The 27,601-nt window shown below is 40.6% G+C and overlaps 1 protein-coding gene across 3 annotated transcripts; it reads left to right on the top strand.

Moving 5' to 3' along the window:
- The first annotated feature begins 54 nt into the window (after positions 1-54).
- LOC117290731 (DNA excision repair protein ERCC-6-like) lies at positions 55-27,481 on the top strand. 3 transcript variants are annotated; one of them, XM_033772271.1, is made up of 22 exons: positions 55-96; positions 780-899; positions 1,485-1,690; positions 2,028-2,215; positions 2,736-2,861; positions 3,903-3,972; positions 4,442-4,537; positions 5,929-6,054; positions 7,417-7,509; positions 8,399-8,583; positions 8,923-9,037; positions 10,047-10,171; positions 11,546-11,765; positions 13,633-13,795; positions 14,385-14,574; positions 16,159-16,307; positions 17,688-17,788; positions 19,127-19,352; positions 19,862-19,959; positions 21,182-23,276; positions 24,081-24,207; positions 25,656-27,481. In XM_033772271.1, the coding sequence occupies exons 2-22, from the start codon at positions 863-865 to the stop codon at positions 25,786-25,788; spliced, it is 4,869 nt and encodes a 1,622-aa protein (XP_033628162.1). In that variant the 5' UTR covers positions 55-96; positions 780-862; the 3' UTR covers positions 25,789-27,481. The 3 variants fall into 3 exon arrangements, with proteins under 3 accessions (XP_033628162.1, XP_033628161.1, XP_033628163.1); XM_033772270.1 differs by lacking the exon at positions 4,442-4,537 and having other exon boundaries at positions 3,903-4,068; XM_033772272.1 differs by lacking the exon at positions 4,442-4,537.
- The last annotated feature ends 120 nt before the right edge of the window (positions 27,482-27,601 follow it).

Consider the following 27,601-nt stretch of genomic DNA (forward strand, 5'->3'; position numbering starts at 1 on the left):
AATACGCAGCAGCGTACCAGTGTTTACAGCGCCTGACTATAATTTCACGAAATTCAAAAATGCAGAGCTGTACAACTTTTGCTGCAAACATTTGAGGTAAATTTTCTCTTGATAATCCTTTAGTATTAGACAAGATTACATCATATTTGGGAGGTAAAGTTATCAGTACATAATAGCTGGTAGGTGTTTCACTTGAAGTAGACTAGATAATCTTGCCAAATTTTATCGGACTGCAGTCGTGTCGTGGTTTATAAATTATAGTTGTGACTTGCATGACTTGTTCAAGTTGTTGTGGGAATGTGGGGGAAAGATGTGTTGACGAATTAATTAGAATAGACGATGGCAACTTGCAGTGGCAGTGCCAGTGGAGTGGGCCATGGAATCGGTAGAGGAGAGTGCTTTACATGAAGGTAGTCCAACAAGTTACCTGCCACCACTTGTTCATCCATTTTTACATAAAAAAAGGAATATCTCTATTTTTATATTACTAATTAGTCTATTTATTTTGAGTAAATTTATAATTTATTTTATATTTCACAAATGAAAAAGTGACAATGACATAGGGCCTACAGAAGCTTTTCCCTAAAGTCTGACTGACCATCATCACAGGGCATGGAAGAAGAAGAAGTCTTTGTATAAACTGATGATGTGATAAACTCCCCTGACTCCTGAGCTGCTTAAAAGATAGTCGCTGTCAGCTCAGAGTCAGACTCAAGAGAGGTGAGGAATGTAAACTGCAAGTGCAAACTATTAATATAAATTTGTGATTTTGTTGGCAGATTTTGCGGCTTTGCACTTGGAATGAAGTGTTCTAAACTTATCTGAAATCATTTGTTGGAGGGAATTTTTAACTGAAAACAAAATGGGGGATGCAGACAGAGAGCATACTCCCCTTAGGGGTAAGTACATGTACATGTTGGTTGTTCAACTTTGTAAATAATATGTCGTATCGCCTGGGGTGTAGTGAGGGCCGGGTGCAACACCCCCTCAAAACTTGTTTGTAGCACCCCTTTCACAGAATGGTTTAGTCCGACTCGGCCGCTGCTCGGCAGTTCGTGGATCTACATGTAGTAGGCTGGTGCCCGATTTATAAAGCGTTGAGCATATTGAGAAGTCAAAAAACGTGCGATGCGGGGGACCCTTATAGTTTTTAGAAGTACCCCTTACCACATGTATGTACCAGAAGAAAATTTCTGTGCCACTTAAAGACTAAAGTACAAGGCCTGCATGCAAATGTACTGTACTTCACTAAAAATGGGATAACCTTTGATACCTACACTTAAATAATACAGGCCTGTACGCTACGTTTTTGAAAGAGCAAAGACACCAAGGCATTTTTCCTTGATAGCCAGGTAAAGGGCACCCTATGAGGAACTTGTAAGTTTCTGCTGGAGGACTTCAAGGGCACCAAGGTGGCATGGAGGCAATCGCCTTCTTAAAGTATCAGACCTGATAACACAATATTTTTTACTACACTCCAAAAGAAATAAGTAACATGCCACGGCTTGAGTCGCATCAGGGGAGCCTCTCTAAGCCTGGTATAGAGGACCAGCATCGCTATACAACCTTAATGAAGAAAGCCCGTCAAGCTGCAGAGGAGGGGCACCCCCGGTTATCATTGGAGCACCTCAACAAGGCGGCCAAGATTTATAACAGCGAGAAAGTCCAGAAGAGAATTATGAAAATCGAGGTAAACAGAACTTTGTTTAACGATGAGAAATTTCAGACTTTCATTTTTACAAAATTGTTGTATTTATAGCTTTATTGCCTAAAATAGCTTTATTGCCTAAAATAAAGGTGTTCTGCCTGGTTTACCAGGAAAATAAAGATCTTGAAAAGTAAAAAGTAAAACAGATTTTTTGATATTTTCCACATTAAACTGTCCATTTAACTTAACAACGCGTTGGGCGACATCTGACTCATTTTCACAGAGTGGGTCACATATGTGTGTTGTGTTCAAACTACATTTACTTTTTGTGCTGTTTTTTATTTCTGCTGTCTTTTATTTCTGTTTCTAAAACAATCAGGAGTATTTGAGAGAGAATGGTTCAGGTTCGGAATCTGAAGATGATTCCGGTATGCATCACGTCGGTAAAGGTTTCTATGTACACAATGCTCTCTATGAGAAGTTGTACTCCTACCAGAGGGAAGCACTTATGTGGTTCTGGAGGCTCCATCGCAAAAACAAGGGAGGAATTCTTGGAGATGACATGGGGTGAGTTAATAGTGACTTTAAAGGAACACGTTGCCTTTGATCGGTCAAGTTGGTCTTTGAAAAGCGTTTGAAGCCATTTGTTATGAAGTGCAAATGGTTAGATAGATAATTTAAAAGTAGAATATCCCACACAAAGATGCCTCCAAATTGCACGGTTTTCCTCTTACTTTGCGAAGAAACCCGGTCGGCCATTTTGTGGAGTCAAAATTTTGAGAATGTGCACATCAAAATCTTCGCTCGGCCCCAGCGGCCAGTCTATCCAGGACCGCTGGGATGGGCTAATCGCTTGCACAGATTCTTGTTCAGGAAGTACGTCATGCGTACAGTGCATAGAAATATGGCCCAATGTGAGTGTGATGCATGATGGGACTGCGCATTATTAAACCAATGACAGTGCATGATACGTTTGCCCATCCCAGCGCCTTCGGTTAAAGCAAGGCGCTGGGGACGAGCGAAATCAAAATCTTCAACTTTGCCAAACTTGGGGGTTTCATACTGGGATTTTTTTTTCTTCTTCCAGACTTGGTAAGACGATCCAAATGATTTCTTTTATGAGTGGATTGTTTGAGCTGGACCAGGTCAAGACTGTACTCCTTGTTCTACCAGTCGCTCTCATCATCAACTGGGAAAAGGAGTTTGAGAAATGGTAAGACAATTTTGTTGATAGATGGTAAATTTGCATCGGGAATAAAGAACGATGTGTGCATCTAGTCGCTATAGTACTTTCCCGAATTCTGTGAAAAAAAATCACAAGCAGATTGCTTGGGTAGGATTCGAACCCTTGACCTTTGCCAATCCAGAGCAGAATTCTCATCAGCTAGACAACCGAGATTGCAGTTCAAATCCTGTGTGTGTTAGCAGCGGGTGCCGCAACAATTTATTAGATGTTCGATTTTGCACACATCAGTTTAAAGGTAAAAACCAAATAATAGGCATGATATTCTTGTGGCAGTCAGCATTCCTATTTGTTTACGTGCATGATCCAATTGACTGTTTGGAAAAAGAATTTCATAAAGATAACAGGCAGTGGACACTATTGGTAATTACTCAAAATAATTATTAACATAAAACCTTATTTGCTTAACCCTGTCCAGTTGGTCTGTTACGACCTTGCACATTTTTTCCAGGGTTTTCCCTGGGTGTCCTTTTGCAATGGACAGGGCTCCCTAAATTCAATCAATCAAACGCAGTTACGTTCATTTATAAAGGATTAAAACAATTGAATGGTTAAAAACAACAAAGGTTTACTCTGCCTTTAAAGGCAGTGGACACTATTGGTAATTACTCAAAATAATTATAATCATCAAACCTTTCTTGATTACAAGTAATGGGGAGAGGTTGATAGTATAAAACATTGTGAGAAATGGCTACCTCTGAAGTAACGACTAAGTAGTTTTCGAGAAAGAAGTAATTTTACACGCATTTGATTTCGAGACCTCAGATTTACAATTTAAGGTCTCGAAATCAAGCATCTAAAAGCACCATCGTCGTGTAACAGTAGTGTTTTTTCTTTCTTTATTATCTCGCAACTTCGACGACCGATTGAGCTCAAATTTTCACAGGTTGGTTATTTTGTGCATATGTTGAGATACTGTACATGTACACCAAATGAGAAGACTGGTCTTTGACAATTACCAAAAGTGTCCAGTGTCTTTAACTCCTATGGTACCTTCTATTCTCTTCATAGGGCACCGGCAATCTTTGTTGAATCACACCACAGCAACAGTAAACGTGAACGAGAGCGAGCCCTGGCCAAGGTACAGCGTAGAGGAGGCGTGCTGTTAACCAGCTATGGCCTGGTGCTGACCAATCATGCACTACTCTCACACAGAAATGGAAATCCATTCACTTGGGTAGGTGGAGTGTTTGTTAGGTGTTAGTAGGGTGTTTTCAGATTGTTTTGCTCATGAGTTTATGAACTTGGGTTGGTGGAGTGTTTGTTAAGTGTTATTAAGGTGTTTTCAGAGTGTTTTGTGCTCATGAATTTATTATTACCTTGGGTAGGTGGAGTGTTTGTTTTGTTAGTAGGGTGTATTTGTGCTCTTGAGTTTAATTATTACCTGGGTAGGTTGAGTGTTTGTTAAGTGTTAGTAGGGTGTTTAGGGTTTTATGGCCATGTGGCTAAGAGCATCAAACTCAAGTTCTCGTGGTTTAGTCATCAGAGTGTGGGTTCGAATCCCTGTCATGACACTTGTGTCCTTGAGCAATACGCAAGCTGTGGCTAAGGTACAGCGTAGAGGAGGCGTGCTGTTAACCCGCTATGGCCTTGTGCTGACCAATCATGCACTACTCTCACACGGAAATGGAAATCCATTCACTTGGGTAGGTGGAGTGTTTGTTAGGTGTTAGTAGGGTGTTTTTAGATTGTTTTGCTCATGAGTTTATGAACTTGGGTAGGTGGAGTGTTTGTAAAGTGTTAGTAGGGTGTTTTCAGAGTGTTTTGTGCTCATTATGCTCTGATTCAGATTGCCTTTAGCATGGAGATAGCTGGACTCTGATGCTGCAGGCTCAGGGCTCTAAATACACTGGGCCGCTGTTCCGAGGCCAGTGATTTTTGAAATCGGTCCAGTAAACTCATGATTGGACATGTCCTGCGGTCTTGCGTTTGTGTTTAAAAAAAATTTACTTACAGTCTTGTAAATGTGATTCTGTTCATAATCAAAGACTACTTTTTAATAATAAACATCAAGAAAATGCTTTAAAAAAATTCAAACAGTTAATTTATTAACCGGTGTAGGCATTTTTCATTTCTTGTCTTGTACACACAATTCTGGTCAAGCAAATATTTTAGCTAGAAGCCCTATGGTCTCGTGGGTTTTCCACCCAAATTCTACCCCTTAGACTGTACAAGTATTTACAATGAGGAATGCTCATGATGTGCCAGAAAGTTGGAATAGACCTTGTGCATTGACGTCATCCAGCCGCCATCTTAGAGGTAATGGCGGAGCGATTAAGAGCACTGGATTCAAGCACTGGTGTTTGGACAGCAGGGTGTGGGTTCGGATCCCGGTCTTGACACTTGCTACATAAAAATTGGGGAGGTAGTGCTTTCTGCTCTAGCGGCCACGCTTCGAATTGATGATACCCAAGCCTACATCCATATGGACTGTATACAAGGGGTAACCCTGTTTCAGCCCTAGGAGTAGGTGGCAACGGCCTCTGGAAAAAACAATTGTACCCCACACCTTGAAGCGACTTGCATAAAAAAAAATAAAAAAAATAAAAAAACGATGACGAAACAGTCGAGACGCACAGATTTGTACCCGCGGCGCACAGGATTGGCCAATGAACAACCTCCTTTTGACCTCTTGGTGAGGGCGCTCTACTGAAATGACGTCATGTGCATATAAAGGTCTATTCAAAAATGTTAAACTGTTGTAGTGAATTCCATTTGAAATTTTGACAAGATTAGGGAAGAGATTGTTCAGACTTTTGGCTGCATTCAGACTTTTTATGTCGGCCTGGTAAAGAGAATCAGACAATATTTGTTTCCACAAATAAAGAAATCCTGCTCATTGGTCTACTTATCTAGTGCTGTTGATACTGTTTCCAAAAGCTCCTTGGAATCTATAACCCCAGGGGTTACCAAAAGGTAGAAATGGCATCATTTCAACAAACCTTTGAATTTTGTATCCAAGTTTCAGACTTTTTCGTTAGTAATGACTCTCACCTCTGCAAGATTGATGTTATATTTGTTTCTTTCCAATCTTCAGGACTATGTGATTCTTGATGAGGGACACAAGATCAAGAATCCCAGTAAAACCACCAAAGCAGTGCACAAAGTACCAGCGTACCACAGACTGATTCTTACAGGCACTCCTATACAGAATAACCTCAAGGTACAGGCATGCAACTCTTCTGCGTTTCCGTGGAATTCCGTGTTTCCGCGGAATTCCGCGTTTTTTGTTTTTTGTTTTTACATGAAACAAAAAAAAAACGTAAAAAAAATAAATATATATATATATATATACCTGGCAACAACATTGTACAACTACAATCATGTAAAATAAGCCTAGTACATGCCAACAATGCACCTAAGAGCATAATAAACCTCAACATTTTCTAGGGTACCATTGTGGGTATCATGTCCCGTGGCGTTTCGGCTGCCTCGCTCCGCACTTGCGTTGTGCCTTTGAAAATTTTCCTCTTTTTTTGCCTGTAGGTAGATGGAGTTAATACAAAGAGAGGTTGCTTAAAGGCACTGCAGCCGATTTCACGAAAAGCTAGGATTAATCCTATCTCGAGAGTTTGGACGAGTAACTCGTCCTAACTTAGGATTAATCTTAAGGTCTGCATGCTATACAGTGCATGGTTGGGACTCGTCCTAAGTCCTAAGATTAATCTTAAGTTAGGAAGAGTTTGGTGAAATCGACGGCTGGACACGATTGTCAAAGAAAGACCAGTATGCTGACTAAAGTTGGGTTCATACTTCCTGCGAATGCGAATGCAAAGCGAATGTTGACGTAACAAATTTGCAACAAATAATTCGCAGCAGTTATACTCTGCTCAATTCACTTGCGAGTATCGCTGCGAAAGGAAGGTTGTGACATCAAATTCACGTCAAAGTCGCATTCACAGGAAGTATGAACCGGGCTTTAGTGTATACAAACTAAGGCTCTTTTGGTCGTCGAAAAAACACCATTGTTGCACAAATTTGTGTGCAATCAGATGCCTGAAAAAGGGCTTCAGGCCTGAAGTCTTTATCAGATTCAAATATTTTTGTGAAAAGTTACCACTTTCTCAAAAACTACATAACTTCAGAGGGAGCCGTTTATCGCAATGTTTTGTTCTATGATTCAACAGCTCTTCATTGCTCATTACCAAGTAAGTTTTTATGCTAATTTGTTTTTCATAGTAATAACCCAAAGTGTTCGGGTTGGATTTCACAAAGAGTTAAGACTAGTCTTATCTCGAGTTAGGATGAGTTACTCGTCCTAACTTAGGACTAGCCATACGTTTTTAATATCTCCCAGGACTAGTGCTAAGTAAGGGCTAGTCCTAACTCTTTGTGAAATCGACCCCAGTGCCTTTAACATTTAATGGTAATGTTCCTTGGGTTTGCTGAGCATACATGTGCATAGCCATAACCATCGCTACATTTTTTTTTTTTCAAGTTTATTTTATGAATAAGAGCTCTTGATTTAGAAAAATGAAAAAAATTGGTTAGATTGCTTGTCACTATAGATTTCTTTTATTTTCAGGAACTGTGGGCGTTATTTGACTTTGTAACACAAGGCTCGTTGCTAGGCACATCACAGACTTTTAATTCCGAGTTTGCTAACCCCATCACAAGAGTAAGTAAAATTTAAGTTTGTTATTTAGAATTTCCTTTAAAAGTTTGATAAATTGTTCTTGTCTTTTTGTTTGGATTGAGAGCAAAAGTCGGATTCAAAAGGTAATTTAAACAGCGGATAGACTCTTTATTATCTTTCATAAATACCCCAGACAGTTTCTCTACTCCTATTGGTGGAGAACGCGTTACGTGGGGGTGTTTTAATGGTTGATAATGACCAGCTGGAGCTGTTTATAACCGGCTGGCTTCCGAATGTCGGGTGCGCAAGATTATCACGCTGACAAAAATTCATAGCTAGTAGTAACAGCACGTAATCTATTTCTAAGCTAACGAGCGTACACACAACCCATCTGCATCAACAGATTCTTCACAAAGTTTTTGAAAAAAATATTTCAAACAGGTTCCTCAAATTTTCAATTGTCAAAGTGTCTATAATTGTATTTTTTATTGTTTTTTTAACAAAAGGGCATTTATGAATGGGAATAAAAGAGTAGTGACTCGTTCTTAAACGGCCGTCTAAAACCTTGCAGGGTCGTTGCCGTGGAATAAAGGGTCTCGCCTTCGGCTCAGGCCTTTATCACAGGGCACCGACCCGGTCGGTTTTAAACGTCCGTTTAAGAACTCGACGCTACCCTTTTATTCCCTTATTTTATTTCGCAGGTGAAAAGGGCCTTATACAAACAACATGAACAATGATTATGTTACTCGTAAAATGTGTGCTAAGTATACTCCTGAGCTGAAGTTCTAAAAGAAGAAGCTCAAATAGAGAAGTAGCAGAAAAAACTGGGTTGGGCCGAAGCGCACAATGCTGCACTGGGCTAACCACATTGTCTGTGATGAACAACAGAACAGAAGAGAATATTTTGTGTTTATTTCTTTGATGTATTTAGGCAAGAGAAAAAGATGCCACTGCAGGAGAGCGTTGCCTAGGCAACCAGATGGCTGAAAGCCTGCGTGAATTGATCGCTCCATACTTTTTGCGACGCACAAAGGCTGACGTCATCAAACGCAGAGACACGCACATCAAGAACGCAAAGAGTCTAGCAGACCAGGAGAAAGATGAGGATACAGAACGGTGAGGTCAAAGGTCAACAGTAGTGTGGTGCTGTTTTTAAAGTCCTGAGAGCAAGTGCGCTCAATGGTTAACTACAGGTTGACTATTTTTATTTGAAATGGCAGGGGTATCATTCACTGCAATTGTAACTGTATCGGTGGTGTTCTGGCTGGTAAGCTTTTTTTGCTAAGCATAAGTTGTTTGTGCTAAGCAAGTTTTTTGTGCTTTCAAACTTGATGAAATTGGGCCCATCTGTTATTATGTTTCCTGTTATGATGGTGGCCATGTTAGGGTTCCTGCATCAGATAAAAAAATATTTAAAAATGTATTTTTATGTTGTGCCTATTTTTCTATTTTCAGAGTGCCCGAGTTCCCCACATTGGAAAAGAAAAATGACTTTGTTATTTGGTTACCTCTGACTGGCCAACAGATCAAGATCTATCGAGATTTCATCGAACTAGACCAAGTGAAAGAGGTAAATTGGTTCCCTCAACTTAAAGAAACACGTTGCCTTGGATCGGTTGGCCATTTTGTGGAGTCAAAATTTTGACTCCATAAAATGGCCGACCTTGTTAGCTGTAACTGTGCAATTTCAAGACAATGTGTGGATCATTATATTCTACTTTAAAATTATCTATCTAACCATATGCATTTCATTACAAACGCTTGTCAAATACTAACTCGCCCGATCCAAGGAAATGTGTCCCTTTAAACTTGTCGAGGCTGAGTGGTCTAGTTCACCGGACCCAAGCTCGGGTGTGGTCAGCAGCAGAGAGTGGGTTCGATTTCTGGTCATGACACTTGTGCCATTGAGCAAGGCACTTAACCATATTGCTCTGTAAAATGTGGGAAGGTAGTGCAATCTGCTCTACAAGCCAGGCTCCTAGTGGATGATACCCATGCCTACATCCTTACAGACTGTGAAGGGGGTAACCCTGTTTCAGTCCAAAGAGAAGGTGGTGCACCCTGCTCTACCAGCCAGGCTCCTGGTGGATGATACCCATGCCTACATCCTTACAGACTGTGAAGGGGGTAACCCTGTTTCAGTCCCAAGAGAAGGTAGTGCACCCTGCTCTACCAGTCAGGCTCCTAGTGGATGATACCCATGCCTACATCCTTACAGACTGTGAAGGGGGTAACCCTGTTTCAGACGCAGGAGTAGGTAGCACTGTAGACTGAAGGGAGTAACCGGGTTTCAGCCGCAGGAGGTAGTCTAGTTGGTAAGACACTGCTCTAGAATTGCAAGGGTCGTGGGTTCGAATCCCACCCGAGTAACATGCCTGTAATATTTTTTCACAGGACTCAAGGAAAGTACTGAGTATACAGTGCTTACACACATCGGTGTAAGGGGAAAGTACTGAGTATACAGTGCTAACACACATCGGTGTATGGGTAAAAAAAAACAAAATTAATATTGTGCTTTGTGTTACAAAAAGTACCCAGACCCTTTAACCAAGGCTGTACTAATTTCTTGAATGTTCTAGCTACTAATGACAAGCCGTTCCCCGCTGGTGGAGCTGACGATACTCAAGAAACTTTGTGATCACCCCCGCCTGCTGCCTGTCAGAGCTTGTATGCAACTAGGCATAGAAACAGCAGATAATGAATGGTAAGTTTAAAACATCTACCAGCCTCACCAGCCAAGGGAAGGCTCAAAACGTTCTTGGTGTGTCGTGGTGGCCGGGAGCAGTTAAGAGCACAGGAGTCCTCCAGCTCTGTTTTTTTTTCTTTTCTTTTTTTTAGCAGAGTGTGGGTTTGAGTCCAAGTCGTGACACTTGTTAAGCAAAACACTATTATTCCTATGTCCTTCGGATGTGATGTAAAGCTGTTGGTGCCATGTCTTGGGTAATGCTTGTAAAAGGACCCAGTGCACTTTTCACCAAAAGAAGGGATTCAATAAGGGAATCAATGTGTGGTGAAGAGGTTTTCAACTAGTGGTTTAAACCCGCCGAGGTCTGGTTCTTGATAATTTTACCGAGACGAAGTCGAGATTAATTATCAAGAACCAGGCCTCGGCGGGTTTAAACCACTAGTTGAAAACCGATTCAACACACTTTGATTCCCATTCATAAATACCTTTTCGGTCAAAAAACATCAACACTTGTTGGTCACAAGTAAAAAATGCAAAAGTTATAATTGTTCAATGATTTCTTTCAACACAACACCCCTCCAGCTATGAAATGGTAAGGCCCTTGGGTAAACAACTCCTTATAAGGAGATTGCTGTGCGCGTATCGCGTGATGCGCCACAACTGTTCCAGCCTATGCTCTCAACCAATAGCAATAAAGAAACTGTCTTATTAGCACAGGTGCAAGCTAGCGTGTCTCCCCCATGTTTCAACACTTTTTACTGGTGTTATATCATCCGTTCAAACAACCCCTCGTGACGCCCTCTCGATCAATCAGAATGGATAAACTGTCTTAGGAATTTATGAATGCTGGTTCTAGCCCCATTTTGACATTTTTTATCAGGACGGAAGTTGTATTTTGTCATTTAAATATTTTTAACAAAAACGAAAATTTCATCCCCTGGTGGCCTGTTTTGTTGTTTCTCCATACTGATGTTTCCGACAAATGGCTCATTGATCTTGTTGGCTTCACAAATGTGATGGGGTGTCGTGGCCGAGTGGATAAGAGCACCAAACTCAGTCGTGACACTTGTGTCCCTGAGCAAGGCACTTAACTATACTTGCTTTTTTCCACCCAGGGGTAAATGGGTACCTGTGAGGGCAGAGATGGTTCTTGTGGTTGGTTTAGCTTAGTGCGCTACATATTTGGCGGCACAGGCTGTATACTCCCCAGGGAGCTGAGATGGTTTAAGGAATGATTTAAGGCCCAGTGATCAGGGGTAATAATGTCGGAAGCACTTTGAGACACCCCTCGGGCGTGAAAAACACTATATAAAAACGGCTTGTTACTATTACTATTATTATAAGATTTTTAAAAATTATTATTGGTTTTTTTTATTTATTTTTTATTTTTAGGGTGAATGAGGACGACGATACAGACTCAACCGCGCCCAGCAAGAGTTCAGCGAGCCACGCCCTGAACTACATCCCCGATGAGAAGCTGATGGAGGAGTCGTGCAAACTGCAGTTCCTGATTAGCCTCCTCACCAACCTGAAACGGGAGGGGCACAGGACCCTGGTCTTCAGTCAGTCACGCAAGATGCTGGATATCATCGAGAAGGTCTTGAAGAATCAGGTTAGATGTGTACCCCAAAAATATGTTGAGATGGAGAACTTCTATTTAATTCCCACTCGAGTAAACTTTATAAAAAAAATCCATAAAGCCTTGCCATGGCAAAAAAGCTAAACTCAAACATTTTGGTTTCTTATATAAGTTCATTTCTGGGTCAATTGAGGGTAAATTGGTTCAAAGTTTTAAAGGGAAGGTACACGTTTGGTAATTACTCAAAACAAATATTAACTTAATAACTGACTTGGTTAAAAGCATTGTAGAGCTGTTGATAGTATAAAGCATTGTGGGAAATGACTCCCTCTGAAGTAATGTAGTTTTTGAGAAAGAGGTAATTTCTAACTAAAATAACAAAAGACTTCTAGCTAGAAGTCTTTTATTCCAATCTGAAAGCACACAAATTCGTCCAACAAGGGTATTTTTTCTCTCATCATTTTCCCGCAACTTCGATGACCGATTGAGCCCAAATTTTCACAGGCTTGTTATGTTATTCACATGATGGGATACACCAAGTGAGAAGACTGGTCTTTGACAATTACCAAACGTGTACCTTCCCTTTAATGTTTAAGAGCTTTGTGGACAATGAGCATCAGCTCGACAATGATTTCATTGGATAACTGCAGTGTCGTAAGCATTCCACATCATGTGTTTTGATTGGTCCGAGGTGATGTTTGTCAGCTGCACTTTCGGTCATCTGGATGCAGCGTGCATATACCTGGCTCCTCGCTCTGCTAGTGCTTCCAATCTTCCGTCCCAACTCCACTGGCTTCCTATACATGATCGTATTCTTTTCAAGCTGCTTCTTTATGTCTATAAATGCTCCCAGGGTCTTGCTCCAAATTATCTTTCTGATCTATTGTCTTCTTATACACCTGGCAGAGAAGGTCTGCACTCCTCTGATAAATCCCTTCTCTGTGAGCAAAGGCCTTTTCAATCTGCCGGCTCCAAGTATTTTTCTCTGGCTGGGCCGAAGGAATGGAACAAATTACTCAAACTCATCAGGGAGTCATCTTCAACTGCCATTTAAAAAAAACACCTCAAAACCTACTTTTTCAGTCAGCCTCGTCATTATTCCTTTGCTGTTTTGTTTATATTTCTTTCTTTGCTTTGTTCTTGTTTTGTTCAGCGCTTTGATCTGTGTTAAAGGCGCTATATAAATACCTATATTATTATTATAATGTTTATTTTGTACATGTACGTGTAGATGCATGTAATATTGTTTTATATGTATACATGTAGGATTTGACTGTGAATCTCCATGCAAAATGAATGTGAGGTCAAATGTTCGTACAGATCCAAACATTTCGCACAAGGCTGGTTTCTGGTGTAATTCACGAGCCTTGCAGAGTAACGTCAGATGTTCAGGCTAGAATTTACAGGCTAGATCATAGAATAATATCAAAGTCTTATATAGCGTACGTATTTACCAAACAAGGTACTCAAGGCGCTGAGTGTATACAAACTTTCAGAAAGATAGGTTATTGCAGTGATGAATTCCAAGACCCAATTATGTAGCACCTTATAAGGGTTTACAAGGTGCTACGGTGCATACAGCAGCCACAGTCAGGAACACCGGGGCGAACCCCTTCTCTTTTCGATAAGCGCACTGGGTTCTTTTACATGCGTTACACAACACATGGGACCAACGGCTTTACGTCCCATTCAAAGGACGAAGCAATGGTTATTAGTGTCTTGCTTAAGGACACAAGTGTCACGGCTGGGGATTCGAACCCACACTCTGCTGATCAGAGACACTAGCGTTTCAATTCAGTGCTCTTAACCGCTCGGCCACGACACTTCCACATGAAGGGAATGCATGCACCAGGAAGGATGACCTTTTCTCTATTAATCCCCAACATATTTTGATCTTTAGAACTTCCAACTGATGCGTCTTGATGGAACCATATCCAAACTGGATGATCGGGAGAAGCGTATTTCATCATTCCAGCGGAACAGGGAACTGTCTGTGTTTCTCCTGACAACTCAAGTAGGAGGAGTTGGTTTGACTCTAACCGGTGCTGACAGGGTAGTCATATGTAAGTGTCATAACTCATTCAGTGCTTTTTTTTTTGACAGGGTAGTCATATAAGTGTCATTACTCATTCAGGGTTTTTTTTTGTTGGGGGGGGGTGTTCGAAACTAAAGTACCCAGTCAGTTTATGTATATGGTGGATTACATAAATACTTACATTGCCAGCAACTGTTTTGATAGCAAAAACCAATTCTGTAATGTTCCTTTAAGTAATCTCTAGTATTAAATTTCATTATCTATAACATAAGAAAAATTACTTCAAAGAATAAAAAGGCTGTTAGCTCAAGAGTTTGTAGAATACTAATCATTGTATTTTACTATACGTTTGTCGTTTTCGAGACGAAAGCATGAGGTATCAATGTGTATTTTCCAGCCTTTCAAACAGATAAGCAAGGCAGTTCTTTTCAAACCAAGAAGTCTCCTGATGAATTCTGAAAATCTACTCCGCGGAAGAGAAGTCTCCCAAATTTTCCCAAAATTTATTCTGCGATAGTAGAATATAGCAAGACAAGTGCTCAAAAGAACATAATCTTCACAGCAAGTAGATATACACATGGTATTGAAAGCATACTGTTAAATTCACTTCTACACAGATGATCCAAGTTGGAACCCAGCCACTGACAGCCAAGCCGTTGATCGTGTTTACCGTATCGGTCAGAAACGCTCGGTGGTCATCTATCGTCTCATCTCATGTGGTACAGTGGAGGAGAAGATTTATAGGAGGCAGATCTTTAAGGACTCATTGACCAAACAAGCTACTGGAACCTCCAAAAATCCATATCGGTAAGACAGACAAATTGGGCTGAGCGCATTTTGTCAAAGCACTTTTGACAAGTTTCTATATTTTCAAGATATAATAACATCGAGGTCACCCACAGGACAGGACTGCCCACCATCAACTACCAAATCCAACGTCGCCGCACCGCCTTCTTCGGTCACGTCGCTCGCCTGGCTGACAACATCCCAGCCAAAAGTGCTCTGGGCATCGCCGTCGATTCCAGGTGAGGTAATCCACCAGGTCCCGGCTGGAAGAGACCCCGCGGTCGTCCCAGGTCATCCTGGCAAGAACAACTGGGTCAGCCCAGCGTAATTGACGGCATGTGGGACGAAGCTGTAGGACGTGGACACAGGAGATCGGCGCGACGGACCTTTGCTGTCTATGCGGACGATTGATTGATTGATTGATTAAGATATAATAATGTTAACGGCACGTTTTGTATTCTCACTTGGTCTGTCCCACCATATGCATAATTTTTTTTAAATGAACACTCGTTGCACAAATTTGTGTGCTTTCAGATGCCTGAGAAAGGGTTGAAAGCCTTTCACAGATTCAAATATTTTAGTGAGAAATTACCTCTTTCTCAAAAACTTTGTTACTTCAGAGGGAGCCATTTCTCACTTGTTGGTACAATCCAACCTTCTGTGTGAATCTCTTTTGGGAGGAGTGTCACACCCATTTCAGACAGACGCGCCAGAGTCGCGCCGAACCAAATAGATTAGGAGCGACTCTAGGTCGACCCAAATAACTTTTTGTTTCGGACAGGCAAACTTAACATAATATTTACAGTGGCTCGGCTCATGACAAGTTCGACGTCTGAAACCAAGGCGCTCCAGAGTCGTTCCGAGCGACTGCAACAGTCGATCTTTCAACTTCTGGCGCGTCCAGTCGCTCCTAACTGTTTCAGGCGCCAAACTTTTCATGTACTTAATTCAGAATTTGGTTTGGCGCAGCTCTGGAGCCCCTGTCTGGTGTTGGCTCTTCTGAAGATAAGCAGAGTTCAATGTTCAAAAAAGTCTAGACCACAGCAGCTCTTTTCTAAGCAAACACTCCAACCAAACGAGATTTACACTCGGTTGACCCTCACGCATTCTCAAAAATGCATCCCTGTCGAGTATTCTTTTGTTCTTTACTTTGTCCTTGTACTTAACATCCTCCACATAGACTTTGTACAACAAATTGTTTGTGGAGCACCCCAGTCTTTAGAATTCCCATGGAGTCCTTTTATTTTTCCTTTTTTGTTTTGTCCTTGGTCTGCTTAAGGTACCGAATATGAGCACTTGGTATACTTGCTTCTTACACTATACTTTACACTATTCTTTCCACACTATACGAAGCTTCAAACACCACTTAGAGAAGGGGTTCGCCCCGGTGTTCCTGGCTGTGGCTGCTAAATGCGCCGTAGCACCTTGTAAACCCTTATAAGGTGCTACATAATTGGGTCTCAGAATTCATAACTTTCAATAACCTATCTTTCTGTATAAATGTATGTACTAAGCGCCTTGAGTACCTTATTGGTAGATACGGGCGCTTTTAAGACTTTGATATTATTATATCTGATCTTCACTTATCATTCGTTTGATCACCAGCTACTTCTGCCGCCAAGAACTACATGATCTGTTTATCCTGGATAACCCTCACTCATCCTCCACACAGCTACAGCTGCAGGATATGCACGCCGCCCAACGCAAGACAGACATCGAGCTTGATGAACATATTGCTTACCTCTACTCACTAGGTAATCAACTGCAAAACTCCTCTAAAGACCTTTCCATTGTTGATAAACAAACCGCGCTGGTTGGCATGGACGGCCGAATGTTAGCAAAACATTCAATCGTGTCAACAGATGTCCTGACCAAATTCAAAATTGTTTGCAAACTTTCAATTATAAAAGCATTGTACACGTTTGGTAATTGTCAAAGACCAGTGTTCTCACTTGGTGTATCCCATCAAAAGCATTACATAACAAGCCTGTGAAACTTTGGGCTCAATCGGCCATCGAAGTTGCGAGAAAATGATGACAGAAAAACACCCTTGTTGGACAAATTTGTGTGCTTTCAGATAGGAATAAAAGACTTCTAGCTAGAAGTCTTTTATTATTTTAGTGAGAAATTACCTCTTTCTCAAAAACTACGTTACTTCAGAGGGAGTCGTTTCTTACAATGTTTTGTACTACCAACAGCTCTCCAATGCTCGTTACCCAGTCTGTTTTTAAGTTGATATTTGTTTTGAGTAATTACCAAACGTGTACCTACCCTTTACGTAAACATGGTAAAGTAATAAGTAGGATTTGAAACTTTGCATGGTGGAAATATGATACTGAAAGGTTTGCAGTAACACCATGTAATGACTATCTCTTACAGGGACACGTTGCCTTGGGTCGGACGAGTTGGCATTATAAAATCATTTCGTAACCGTTTGTTATAAAATGCATATGGTTGGAAAGATGTTTTAAAAGTAGATTACAATGATCCACACAAATTTGCCTCGGAATTGCGTGGTTTTCCTTTTGCTTTGCGAACTAACACGATCGGCCATTTATGGGGGTCAAAAATTTGACTCCCATAATCGGCCGACCGTGTTAGTCTACGAGGTAAAAGGAAAACCACGCAATTTTGTGGTATATTTGTGTGGATCATTGTATTCTACTTTTACAACATTTTTCCAACCATATGCATTTTATAGCGTTTACAAACGCTTGTCAAAGACCAAGTGATGACGTCAGTTGTTCAGGCTACACGTGCACATTTCCATTACAGCAAGCTAGTCGAACTGTTGAGACCAATGCAGAACTGACTCCGCGACAGTACAGTTAATTACGATCCTATAAGCTAAAGTAGTAGTCCAGTCTAATTTCTATACCATCCGCCCTGGTACTAGTTAAAAAGCAGGACAGTTCTTCTCAGAACTGAGAAGTCTCCCGAAACTCCGATTATCTACTTCGCGGCAGTAGAATAAAGCAAGACAGTTCCCTAAGAACAACTCTACCTGGCAAGTAGATACACACATGGTGTTACCGCAAACCAAATATACATTGATACCTCACCATGCAATGCCTCAAATCCTATACACATTTCCATTGTTATTAAACTGTTGTCAACCTTCTCCCCACGTGTAGATATTTTTGGGCTGAGTGATCATGACTTGATGTTCTCTCAGGAAGCAGACACTGAGAACCAGGAAGAGCAAGAGCAAGCTGCCGAGTACGTCCAGCATAGAGTAAGTTATTGTCACACATGATTTCAGGTTTTTTTATGCTGGCAGCAGACTTACCAGGTAAATATGTTGTTCTCGGTAATGTGCGCGTGCTCAGAACTATGTAAACAATATAACTTAAACTGGTCAGTCTGCCGCCACGTAGCGTTCCAAAGTCTCCCATTTCTTACCTTTTGACAACTCAGTATGTCTTCAGGAGGCGATCAGAGCATACTAAGGAGGATCAGAGCATACTATAAAGCGAAAGATTGAGTTGTCAACCACTGGATCTTCTCAGAACCAACACTGCTCAAAAGAGTAGTAAACCTCACCTATAATTATGCTCCGACCATGCAAAGTCTCAAATCCTACTTAACATCCTAATAAGTGGCTTCTTATATAGCTCTTATAACTGTCACTTAACGACGCTCAAGGCACTTCAACGCTCAGTATTTTGTAGAAGGTATTGTGGAACTACATTTTTGAGACCAACAGAGCACTATGTAATGCTTTACAAGGTGCTGTGGCACAATATGCAGCAAATCAAGCCAGGAACACCGGGGCGCACCCCTTCTCTTTTCGATAAGTGCACTGGGTTCTTTTACGTGCGTAACATAACACACAGGATCAATGGCCCATCCGAAGATCGAAGCAAACAGTGTCACAATCGGGGCTCCAACCCATACTCTGCTGAACAAAAACATGAGAGCTGGGGCGGATTGCAATAAAACGGTCTTAGTCAGCAGTCTAAGACCAGTCAGTTATAGCCGGCTATCTGTCTTAGACGGTCTTAGCTTAGTCAGTCATTAAGACTGTTGCAATAAGCCGGTCTTAGATAAGTCGGCGAAAAGTAATGCAATACGAACAAATGTCCCATAATACTTAGCACATCTTCAGCAGTGGCGGTACTGCATTGTTCTTATTGCTCTAGTTAAAATCATGTGATATCAAATCTGTGAGTTGTATCATTTTTACTCTCGGAAACATGTATTCACGATACACTGTATCATCATCATAATGCCTCTCATGGGTGTAATTTATTTATAAAATACGGTCTCGTCGTAGAGCTGTTTGCATCAAATCATCTACAACTACCAAATACAGCGCCATGTTAAAAAACCAAAACAAAGACCGATTATAGCCTGCTCATAGCGTCTTAAGATTTAAGACTAGCTTTAGTCATAGACCGCGCTATTGCAATCGGTCTATAATTAAAGACTGCCTGAGCCATCTCAAGTTAGCCGGCTATAGCGCATAGACTGGTTTTAGACTGCTCTTAACCGCTAGGCCACAACACGCCAGACATTAGACATCATTGTATGGTAGAACAAAAATATTGATCGGCTTTTTTTTCCCATCTAGGTCAATCGAGCGCAAGAGCTTGTCTCAGCAGAGTCAGGCTTGACCCAGAAACTCAAGGATCACATCGAGCTGGACACTGAGGGTCCTGGTAGTATGCAACGACACCACAGGCAGTATGGAGACAGGCAGACCCTACTGGAACATGCCGCTAAACTAGGGGAGACTGTGGATGTACCAGCGTTCAATAAGAGACGCGACGACTATGAGAGAACAAATCAATCTTCAAGTAAGTGGTATTTAAAGGAGACTTTTACCTCTTGTTTTTATACAACTACTTCTTTCTTTGCTGAATTTCATTTCAAATGTTTTCAATGAAAATCAAGTCATATGATTATAAATGTATTTTAATTGTGTAAAATAAAACAATCATTTCTTATCCAGCGCTTTTCTGAGGGATTTGCAAAAAGCTCCGTTACGCAATCATTCTCAAAACGTCATAGTTGGGAGCTCCAATTTGTAAAGCCACTTTGTTGCAGCGTGGAGGTATAACAAAGCAAACTCCGACAAATGACGTCAAAGCATTTTCCTTTGACGCGCACCTTCAATGGCAGAAGTGTTTTTAGTTTTTCAAAACCTTAAGGTTGGGGCCTGATTTTTTTATCGATAATTACGAAAAATTCCAGTTCCAGCTTTTCATGTTTTTCAAAAATAATCTTTCAGCATCATCTTTAGACCAGTACTATCTCTGAATAAATTGTGAACTCAAATAAAAATGTTGAACTTAATTTTGACCAGGTGAATCTGAAGAAGAAGAGGAAGAGGACTTGAACATGTCTATGGCTAATATGACCTTAGAGGTGCATGATGGGAATTTTCATTCTTCCACTTCTAAGGTGCGTGTGACTTTTTTCTAGGCTTGTCAAGTTGTCATTATTCATAACACTTGCCAGGGATTATATTTACAAGATCAAAATCATAACAAACGAGGCTTGAATCAAAATGAGAACGCAGTTTTATAATTTTAACTGTTTCTGTAGCCTCCAAATGGCTACAGATGGATGACGTTTGATTAAATGAGAATGCTCAGAAAATGAGGCGCACAGCATACATGTTGGCTTCTATGAACTTAAAAATGTTTATTGTAACTAACTATGCTGACCACTGTGTGGCAAATATACATGATGACAAGGATAATGGGATGTGGTATTCAGAAGATTAGTGACTATTAGATGGCATTTCGTAGCAAAGATTTGTGACGACGAAACATGGTTATGGTGCGTGTGAGTCGGTGAGGTTCAATTAATCTGAGCAGGGTGACTTATGTACTAAACATTAAGCTGATTATGAAACAAAAGGTTTATCAAAATGGAGATTTCTCAAAACATGAATTAGAAAATGAATAGCACCTCCAAGAGCCAAAATGGTAATGTAATGGTAAAACAAAGGCCAGTAATGATGTTCTGACTGATTACAGTTTCATTTGAACAAACAGTGAAAGAAGATTTATCTCTTCTGTTTTATGGTTGGTACTCAGCGGGATTGACAGATACTTGTGAGACTCAAACTTTTTTGAAGCAAAAGTCGTTTAATTTATAAATAAATTTTAAAAACAAGACTACTGGACTTGTTCAGTCTTGAGCTTACTGGCCCGACACTGAAATCACTGGCCTCAGGCTAGTGGTCCAGTGTCAACTTTGGGTCCTGGTTTAGCGTTGTCAGATTTACATGTATGCGAGACTCAAACTCAACATTTGAACCTCATTCCTGTGAAGCAAAGATGTTGAATTAAAAAACAAAAACAGGATCACCGGACTTGTCCTGTCTTGAGCTTACTGGCCACTCACTGAAATCACTGGCCTCTAGCCCTTGGTCCGTTGTAATATTAGAGCCCTGGTTTAAGGCCAAGTCACACAGGCCACGAGAACGAAAGCGATAACGATACAAATGCACTCCCTCGATTGGTTGACTAAGCGTGGGCATGTTCTGCGCGGAGCATTTCAACCAATCCAGGACGAGCATTTTTTATCGTTATCGTTTTCATTCTCGTTATCGGGGTCTGAGTGACTTGGCTTTTAGCGTCTCCTTTACCAGCATTTTGCCTTTTTTTGTCACCAGAGGATCCCAGCTGCCGATCTCCTGAATGGTAGACCTCCTTCCGCTAAGGGTACCCTGGATGACAATGTCATCTGCATTGAGGATTCAGATGATGATGAAGATGAGGCATCAAGCATTCCTGTCAACCAAAGAAGTATGTCAGATCCAGACACTGTGGCTGATTCAGACACCGAGGATGTGATGAGCTCACCAGAGGTCAGGCCAAAGGCAGCTTCTGTTTCTGAGTCTTGCACTGAGAGATCAGGAATAGAATCAGAGGTTAAAACTGAAAGTAATGGGAAAGTACCAGAGAGACAAAACCCCTCGCCTGTGTCTCCCGAAAACCATGACACTACTGTAGATAGGTTGACAGATGAATCTCGTCTGAAGCGATTAGCGACAACTCCGAAATGTTCTCAGGCCAAAATGGGTCGATTTTCTCAATCTGATGAAGAGAGCTCATCAAACGGCGATGATGAAGACGATTTTGATGCCAGCATACAGGAGGTCCCAGCTACTCCAGCCACCATTATTGACCTGACAGATTCAGATGCTGATTTGTCCAGCAGCTTTACCGAGATTGAACAAAGGACTATGGCCACTTCGCCAATGGTTCCAAGCAGACGGTCTGTCTCTCCGATTAGTCCAACATCAAGGCCTGTCTCCTCAGCGACGGATGTAGGCATCCTGGAGCAGAATGTAGAATCTGATTACTACATGGAGTCCGAAGAGGAGATTTTAGATACAGACAAGGAACCTGTTCCCTCATTGTTCCCTACTCTTCAAGAGCCACTGGATAGCCAACAGGAATCACTACAAGAGCCGTTCTGCAATGCCTCAGATGAGACTCCCAATCCAGAGCATTCAGATGATGCTAACTTATCGACAGAAGTCATCCAGAGAAATGTTGCCTTATCTCCAATGGTCCACAACAACACAGCATCAGAGTCAGAAGGCTCCCCTGAGTTTTCAACGCCTCTTGGAGAGCAAAGTCTCACTGAGGAAAAGGAAGGTTCTGTTTCAAAGCTAGATGGCCTAAGTGATGCTAGTCTAGGGAAAGAAGGCATTCCTTATAGTTCAGACGGTGATTACAGCCATGGTAGTATCTCAGACAGCGGGAGTATGCAGTTAAGCCACAACGTTACCTGCAAACTCTCATTTGATGATACAACCATCTCTAAGCCCATGAGTCGTTCTTCTTTCTCAGATAAGGAGTGCAGTACTATCTCTGAAGAAAGCCCAGAGAGAACAGACGAAGTCAACTCGGAGGTAAATGAAGACAGGGCAGACACTTCAGATGGAAACAGAGATTCTGAAGACTATCTTCTCCCTAAAGCTGATAAACAACTCGAGGATGGTAATGAAGATATTGAAAAGTCAATGTCCTTTATGGTCATGGAGTCCGACAACGAAGAGGAGGAGCATGTCGACCAAGGTGGTGGGGAAGCTCAGAGGAATGGCATCGACAAGCCATCTCTCCTTGTGGTCGCGGAGTCAGATGATGAAGTTGATTCGGGACAAAAAAACAACAGTACAGACTTTAGGAATCCTACACCTATTATGGACTCTGAAGACGAAAACTCAAAGTTGGCAGAAGATGGTGATGTTGATGAGGGACAAGACAGCAGTACAGATTTCAGAAATCCTACACCCATTATGGATTCTGAGGATGACAATTCAAAGTTGGCGGATGAGGAATGTAGCGCAGAGGAACATGATGAATCGGATGAAAGTATTGCCATACCTGTTTCAAGGAGACGACGGATAATAGAGGAGAGTGAAGAGGAAGGAGATGATTCGTTCCAAGAAAAAGAAGAGCAATCTCTTCTTGAGAAGGTGCCTTCTGTCGAGGATTCAGGTGAGGACCTGGAGGCAGAAGAGATGAGAAAAAGTGATCAGAGTCTTGAGGAAGAAGACGAGGAGGAATCTCTAGTTGACAAGTCGTCTTCTGATGACGGTAGAGTGGAAAGAGGAAGCCGTGGTGTCAGAAAAGTTAACCGGGAGGCAGAAGAAAAGAAAAATGAGATGAGAGATGGTGGCCAGGATGTTGAGGAAGAAGAAGAAGATGATGAGTACGAAGACAGTTTCATCGATGATGACTGTGAAGATAGTGATGGTGAGTATATCATCGACAATTTCACAAAGGGACAAAACATGACAAATAGAAGAAAGAAAAAAACAATTTTTTTTTTGTGGTTTCTATTTAGTATCTAACAATTTACAAAGTGATTGACCTAAAAGTCGTCAGGTTTCTTAATTATGCTAAGTTGGTGAAAGACAGACACCTCAACTTTAGTGCTCCGGCTTTTGCGATTCCACAATGTGCCAAAAACTTTTACCTCAAATGTTTTGTAAAAGGCCCAATAACTGGCAAAGCTTGTGTTGTTTTGGGTTTTTTCAATCGTGGTTTTATCTGCTGGCACAACCCCAAAAGTGGGTGCTCCAGCTTTTGCGTGTTCACGAACAGCCAAAAAGTTTAGACACGACACGCTGCACACAGACCACATTCTGTACAATAGATGTTAAATTTGCATCGGGGATATATAATTATATCGTTGCGGTACCCGATGCCAAAACATAGGATTTGAACTGCCTCTAGCTACCGGGCAACCTCGGTAGTCTAGTTGGTAAGACACTGCTCTAGAATTGCAAGGGTCGTGGGTTCGAATCCCACCCGAGTAACATGCCTGTGATATTTTTTCACAGGACTCGGGAAAGTACTGAGTATACAGTGCTAACACACATCGGTGTATGGGTAAAAACATTCTGTACAGTTTCACGAAGAGACGATTTTGTTTATATACCACACACCAATTCTAGCAGTACATGATCCTGCATATAAATTGTGCGTGTAGTACAGAGTTGTCAAAATAAAGTGTTTTTAAATCACAAATCCATTGCAACGATTTTGTTTCCTTAGAGGAAAGTGACGAGAGTGAAGAAGAAGGTTCGGAGTATGAAGCAAGCACTGATAGTGAAGAGGAAGATAAAGTCACTTTGACTGAAGAGCAGATCCAGGAATATGAAAAGCTGGTTGCAAAAGGAAGGTAAGATGGCTTTATCAATGGGCGGGAAGCACTAAGATATGCTTTAGTTTTGATAGTAATATTAAAAGCAGAACTTATAATGCACACATATCCGATGATGGAGTGCCCAAGAATATAATACAACAAAGTACACAAACTTACAAAGAAACAGCCCGAACAACTAAAAATGACAATGATGATGCACTTACAATGCCCGAGACATAAATTCATTTTAAGCTGAGATTAAAAAGTACTTAAGTTGGATCTTTGAGATGCGGTGTTATTGCAAACGAGGAGTACATGTAGCTGTAGGAAATGCACTGTCCCCCAACTTTTTTTAATAGAATTTGGTCAAGAAATGTAGGGGTTCTTGAACATGTAGATGATCATAGACCAGGATTAGTGACGGAGGGTGAATGAAGACAACACTTGTAGCATATTAGATTTTGTTTGCGGTAACACCATGTGTGTATCTACTTGCCAGTAAAGTTTATTCTTTAGAGAACTGTCTTGCTTTATTCTACTACCGCGGAGTAGATGTTCGGGGGTTCGGGAGACTTCTCAGTTCTGAAAAGAACTGTCCTGCTTTTTAACTATTACCTGGGCGGATGGTATAGAAATAGGCTGGGGCTACTACTTTAGCTTATAGGATCGTGATAAACTGTGCTACCGCGGCGTCACTTCTTGAAATTTGTCTCAACATTCCGACTAGCTTGCTCTAGTCATCGTCAGGAGACATATTCGCTTGTAGCATATTCGCTCTCGACCTAGAAGCTATTGAAGGGATTTTAAAATGTTTTTTTTTTTTATGGGATGATTGTCTAGTATTTGTTACACGACGACCTGCAGCATGTGGAACCCGCTGTAAATGGTTTATTTGAATTAAAGAAGAAAGAGTAAAGAAAGAGTTAAGGCATGAATTAACTGTTTATTTTTAACAGGATTCAGATTGTGTTTGTTGTATAGTGTACGCTCAACAGTGCTACTAGTAGATCTCCATCAAGTTTAAGTTGCATTTCTGTATAGTAGATGGCTTAAAGACACTGGACGCATGGTAATTGTCAAAGACCATACTTCTTACTTGGTGTATCTCAACATGCATAAAACAACAAACCTGTGGAAATTTGAGCTCAATTGGTCGTCGAAGTTGCGAGATAATAATGAAAGAAAAAACACCCTTGTCACACGAAGTTGTACGCTTTCAGATGCTTGATTTCGAGACCTCAAAATCTAATTCTGAGGTCTCGAAATAAAATTCGTGGAAAATTACCTCTTTCTCGAAAATTATGTTACTTCAGAGAGAGCCGTTTCTCACAATGTTTTATACTATCAACAGCTCTCCATTACTCGTTACCAAGTAAGGTTTTATGCTAATAATTATTTTGAGTAATAACCAATAGTGTCCAGTGCCTTTAACCTCTAAACCACCAAGCTAATACCTGATGTATTTTCTATTGTTTTCTTTCCAGATTGCATCATTCTAACGGGAATGTAAAGAAAGCCCTCAGCTATTTCTTGAAGGCATTGGACATTGATAGCAGTGATAAAGCATTACAGCGCCTTACCTACCAGGTTGCGAACAAGTTCAAACAGCAACGTTAAGAGAGATGATAAATTCCAGGCTTTGTCTTAACTCGGACTTCTTCATTTGTACTTCATTTGAAAAAAAAGTAGAAAAAAACCTGTGATCTACTTACTCCAGAGCTGGAGAAACTGTTTTCGTAAGCTCCTTTCAGTATAGTCCTATTGACCCCTTGCACGCACGTCACACGCGGAGACCCACACTCACTATTTTGTGGGCAATAGGTTAACGTGTAAACACTGCGTCGCCTAAACTGCGCGCTTCACTGAATAACGCACAGTGACATTGCCCGCCAAATGGCGCATCCAATCTGATGATGACATGAGGTGAATTGAGTCAATATGTAAAATTGTAAGGATTACTAAAAGTTAGAAACATCATTTCGGCATGTCTCTTCCAAAGTTGGTATTCTAGTTTTAAACCCTTCTTCAGCAATGACTCTACCTACAACGCCTTACCAGGGCCCAATTTCATAGAGCTGCTAAGCACAAAAATTTGCTTAGCATGAAATTTCTTCTTTGGTGTATGTACATGTATAGCTCTATGATTGCTACTTTCATCTAAGATTCTGATGAGAATGTTGATTATACTGATACTAAATGAGCATGATCGTGACAAGGACAATAACATCTCTTTGAGAAAGCAGTTACAATGTACCTACGCCCTATAATAGTCAACAAATTCTAAACTTTGTATCATATTAATCTCTTCTTGGATAATGTGTGATTATGAGAATGACTAATTAAAAATGATGTTTGGATTATACTTATTGGATTATATATTTTTGTCATTAAATATATTTTTAACAAATTAGCCGAAATAAGAACACAACTTGGGTTAAAATCAAAATAACATCATTAATTAGTTTTTCTCAATTGAACATAAAACTTATGTAATTGCTTACATGTAAGTCCAGTAATTTGCTGTTTTGTTTGTTACATATTGTCACTCTCCTTTCTTTAAAATCAAACCCTCCAAAAACATAAATTTTGTGAGCATTTTCAGAAAGCTCCAAGAAATCGGCCAAAATAAAACGTCCTTTTCCTCTGGCAACTCACACCTGTTATCTCCATGTTATCCTTTTCTAAACAGATTAATGATCATCCATTAAACTTAATGACCCAAAGAACTCAATGTTAATACACCCCTTCATTAAAAGTATGTACATACTTTCCAAGTTTTTGTGCCAAACATGGAATTCTGTAATAGACCTTTCCCATAATTCTTTGCAACTGAAATATGCATCAGACTTGATCACTTTTATGTTAATTTATTGTGAGTAAGTCTGAAAATGTGACATTGTATCTCATTTGACAAGCAAATCAGTTTTTGTTCACATATATTTTAAAATTGCCATTTAGGGCCTACATGTATAAATTAATTTTGTGCAAATAATGTTAAAAAATTTACGTTTGGGGATCATTCACACTCAGCAGCTCCTGCGATAGGCTAAAGCATTTTGAGAAACATTCACTTCAGGCTAAAGCATAAAGAGAAACACACTCTTTAGAAGTAGTAACTATATAAAAAATATATCAGTTTTTATCCCCAAGATTTTGATTATAAGAAGCAGTATTGTAAACTTTTTCAGATTGTGTATTCCATTTATATTGTTATTTCTGTGTGGGAAAACCGCTCACACCGTTTCTCGCACCTCAGCAAGTAATATTTTAAGGTAAGCTTTCTACTATCATTATCTTCAAACAGTGTAAATCTGTGGACACTAATTGTGTTGTGTGTTCCAAAAAGTACCCGAATCCTTTAAAGCCATTGGACACTTTCGGTAACAGTATTGTCCAAGGCCCACACTTTGTGTATCACAACTTCTATATA

This window comes from Asterias rubens, chromosome 5 (genome assembly GCF_902459465.1).
Source record: "Asterias rubens chromosome 5, eAstRub1.3, whole genome shotgun sequence".
NCBI lineage: Eukaryota > Metazoa > Echinodermata > Asteroidea > Forcipulatida > Asteriidae > Asterias > Asterias rubens.

Excerpts from the sequence above, each read along its gene's own strand:
- LOC117290731 (XM_033772270.1), top strand. The coding sequence starts at position 863 with ATGGGGGATGCAGACAGAGAGCATACTCCCCTTAGGG. Across the intron at positions 1,691-2,027 it reads AGAGAATTATGAAAATCGAG|GAGTATTTGAGAGAGAATGG; the intron begins GTAAACAGAACT and ends TAAAACAATCAG. Across the intron at positions 2,216-2,735 it reads ATTCTTGGAGATGACATGGG|ACTTGGTAAGACGATCCAAA; the intron begins GTGAGTTAATAG and ends TTCTTCTTCCAG.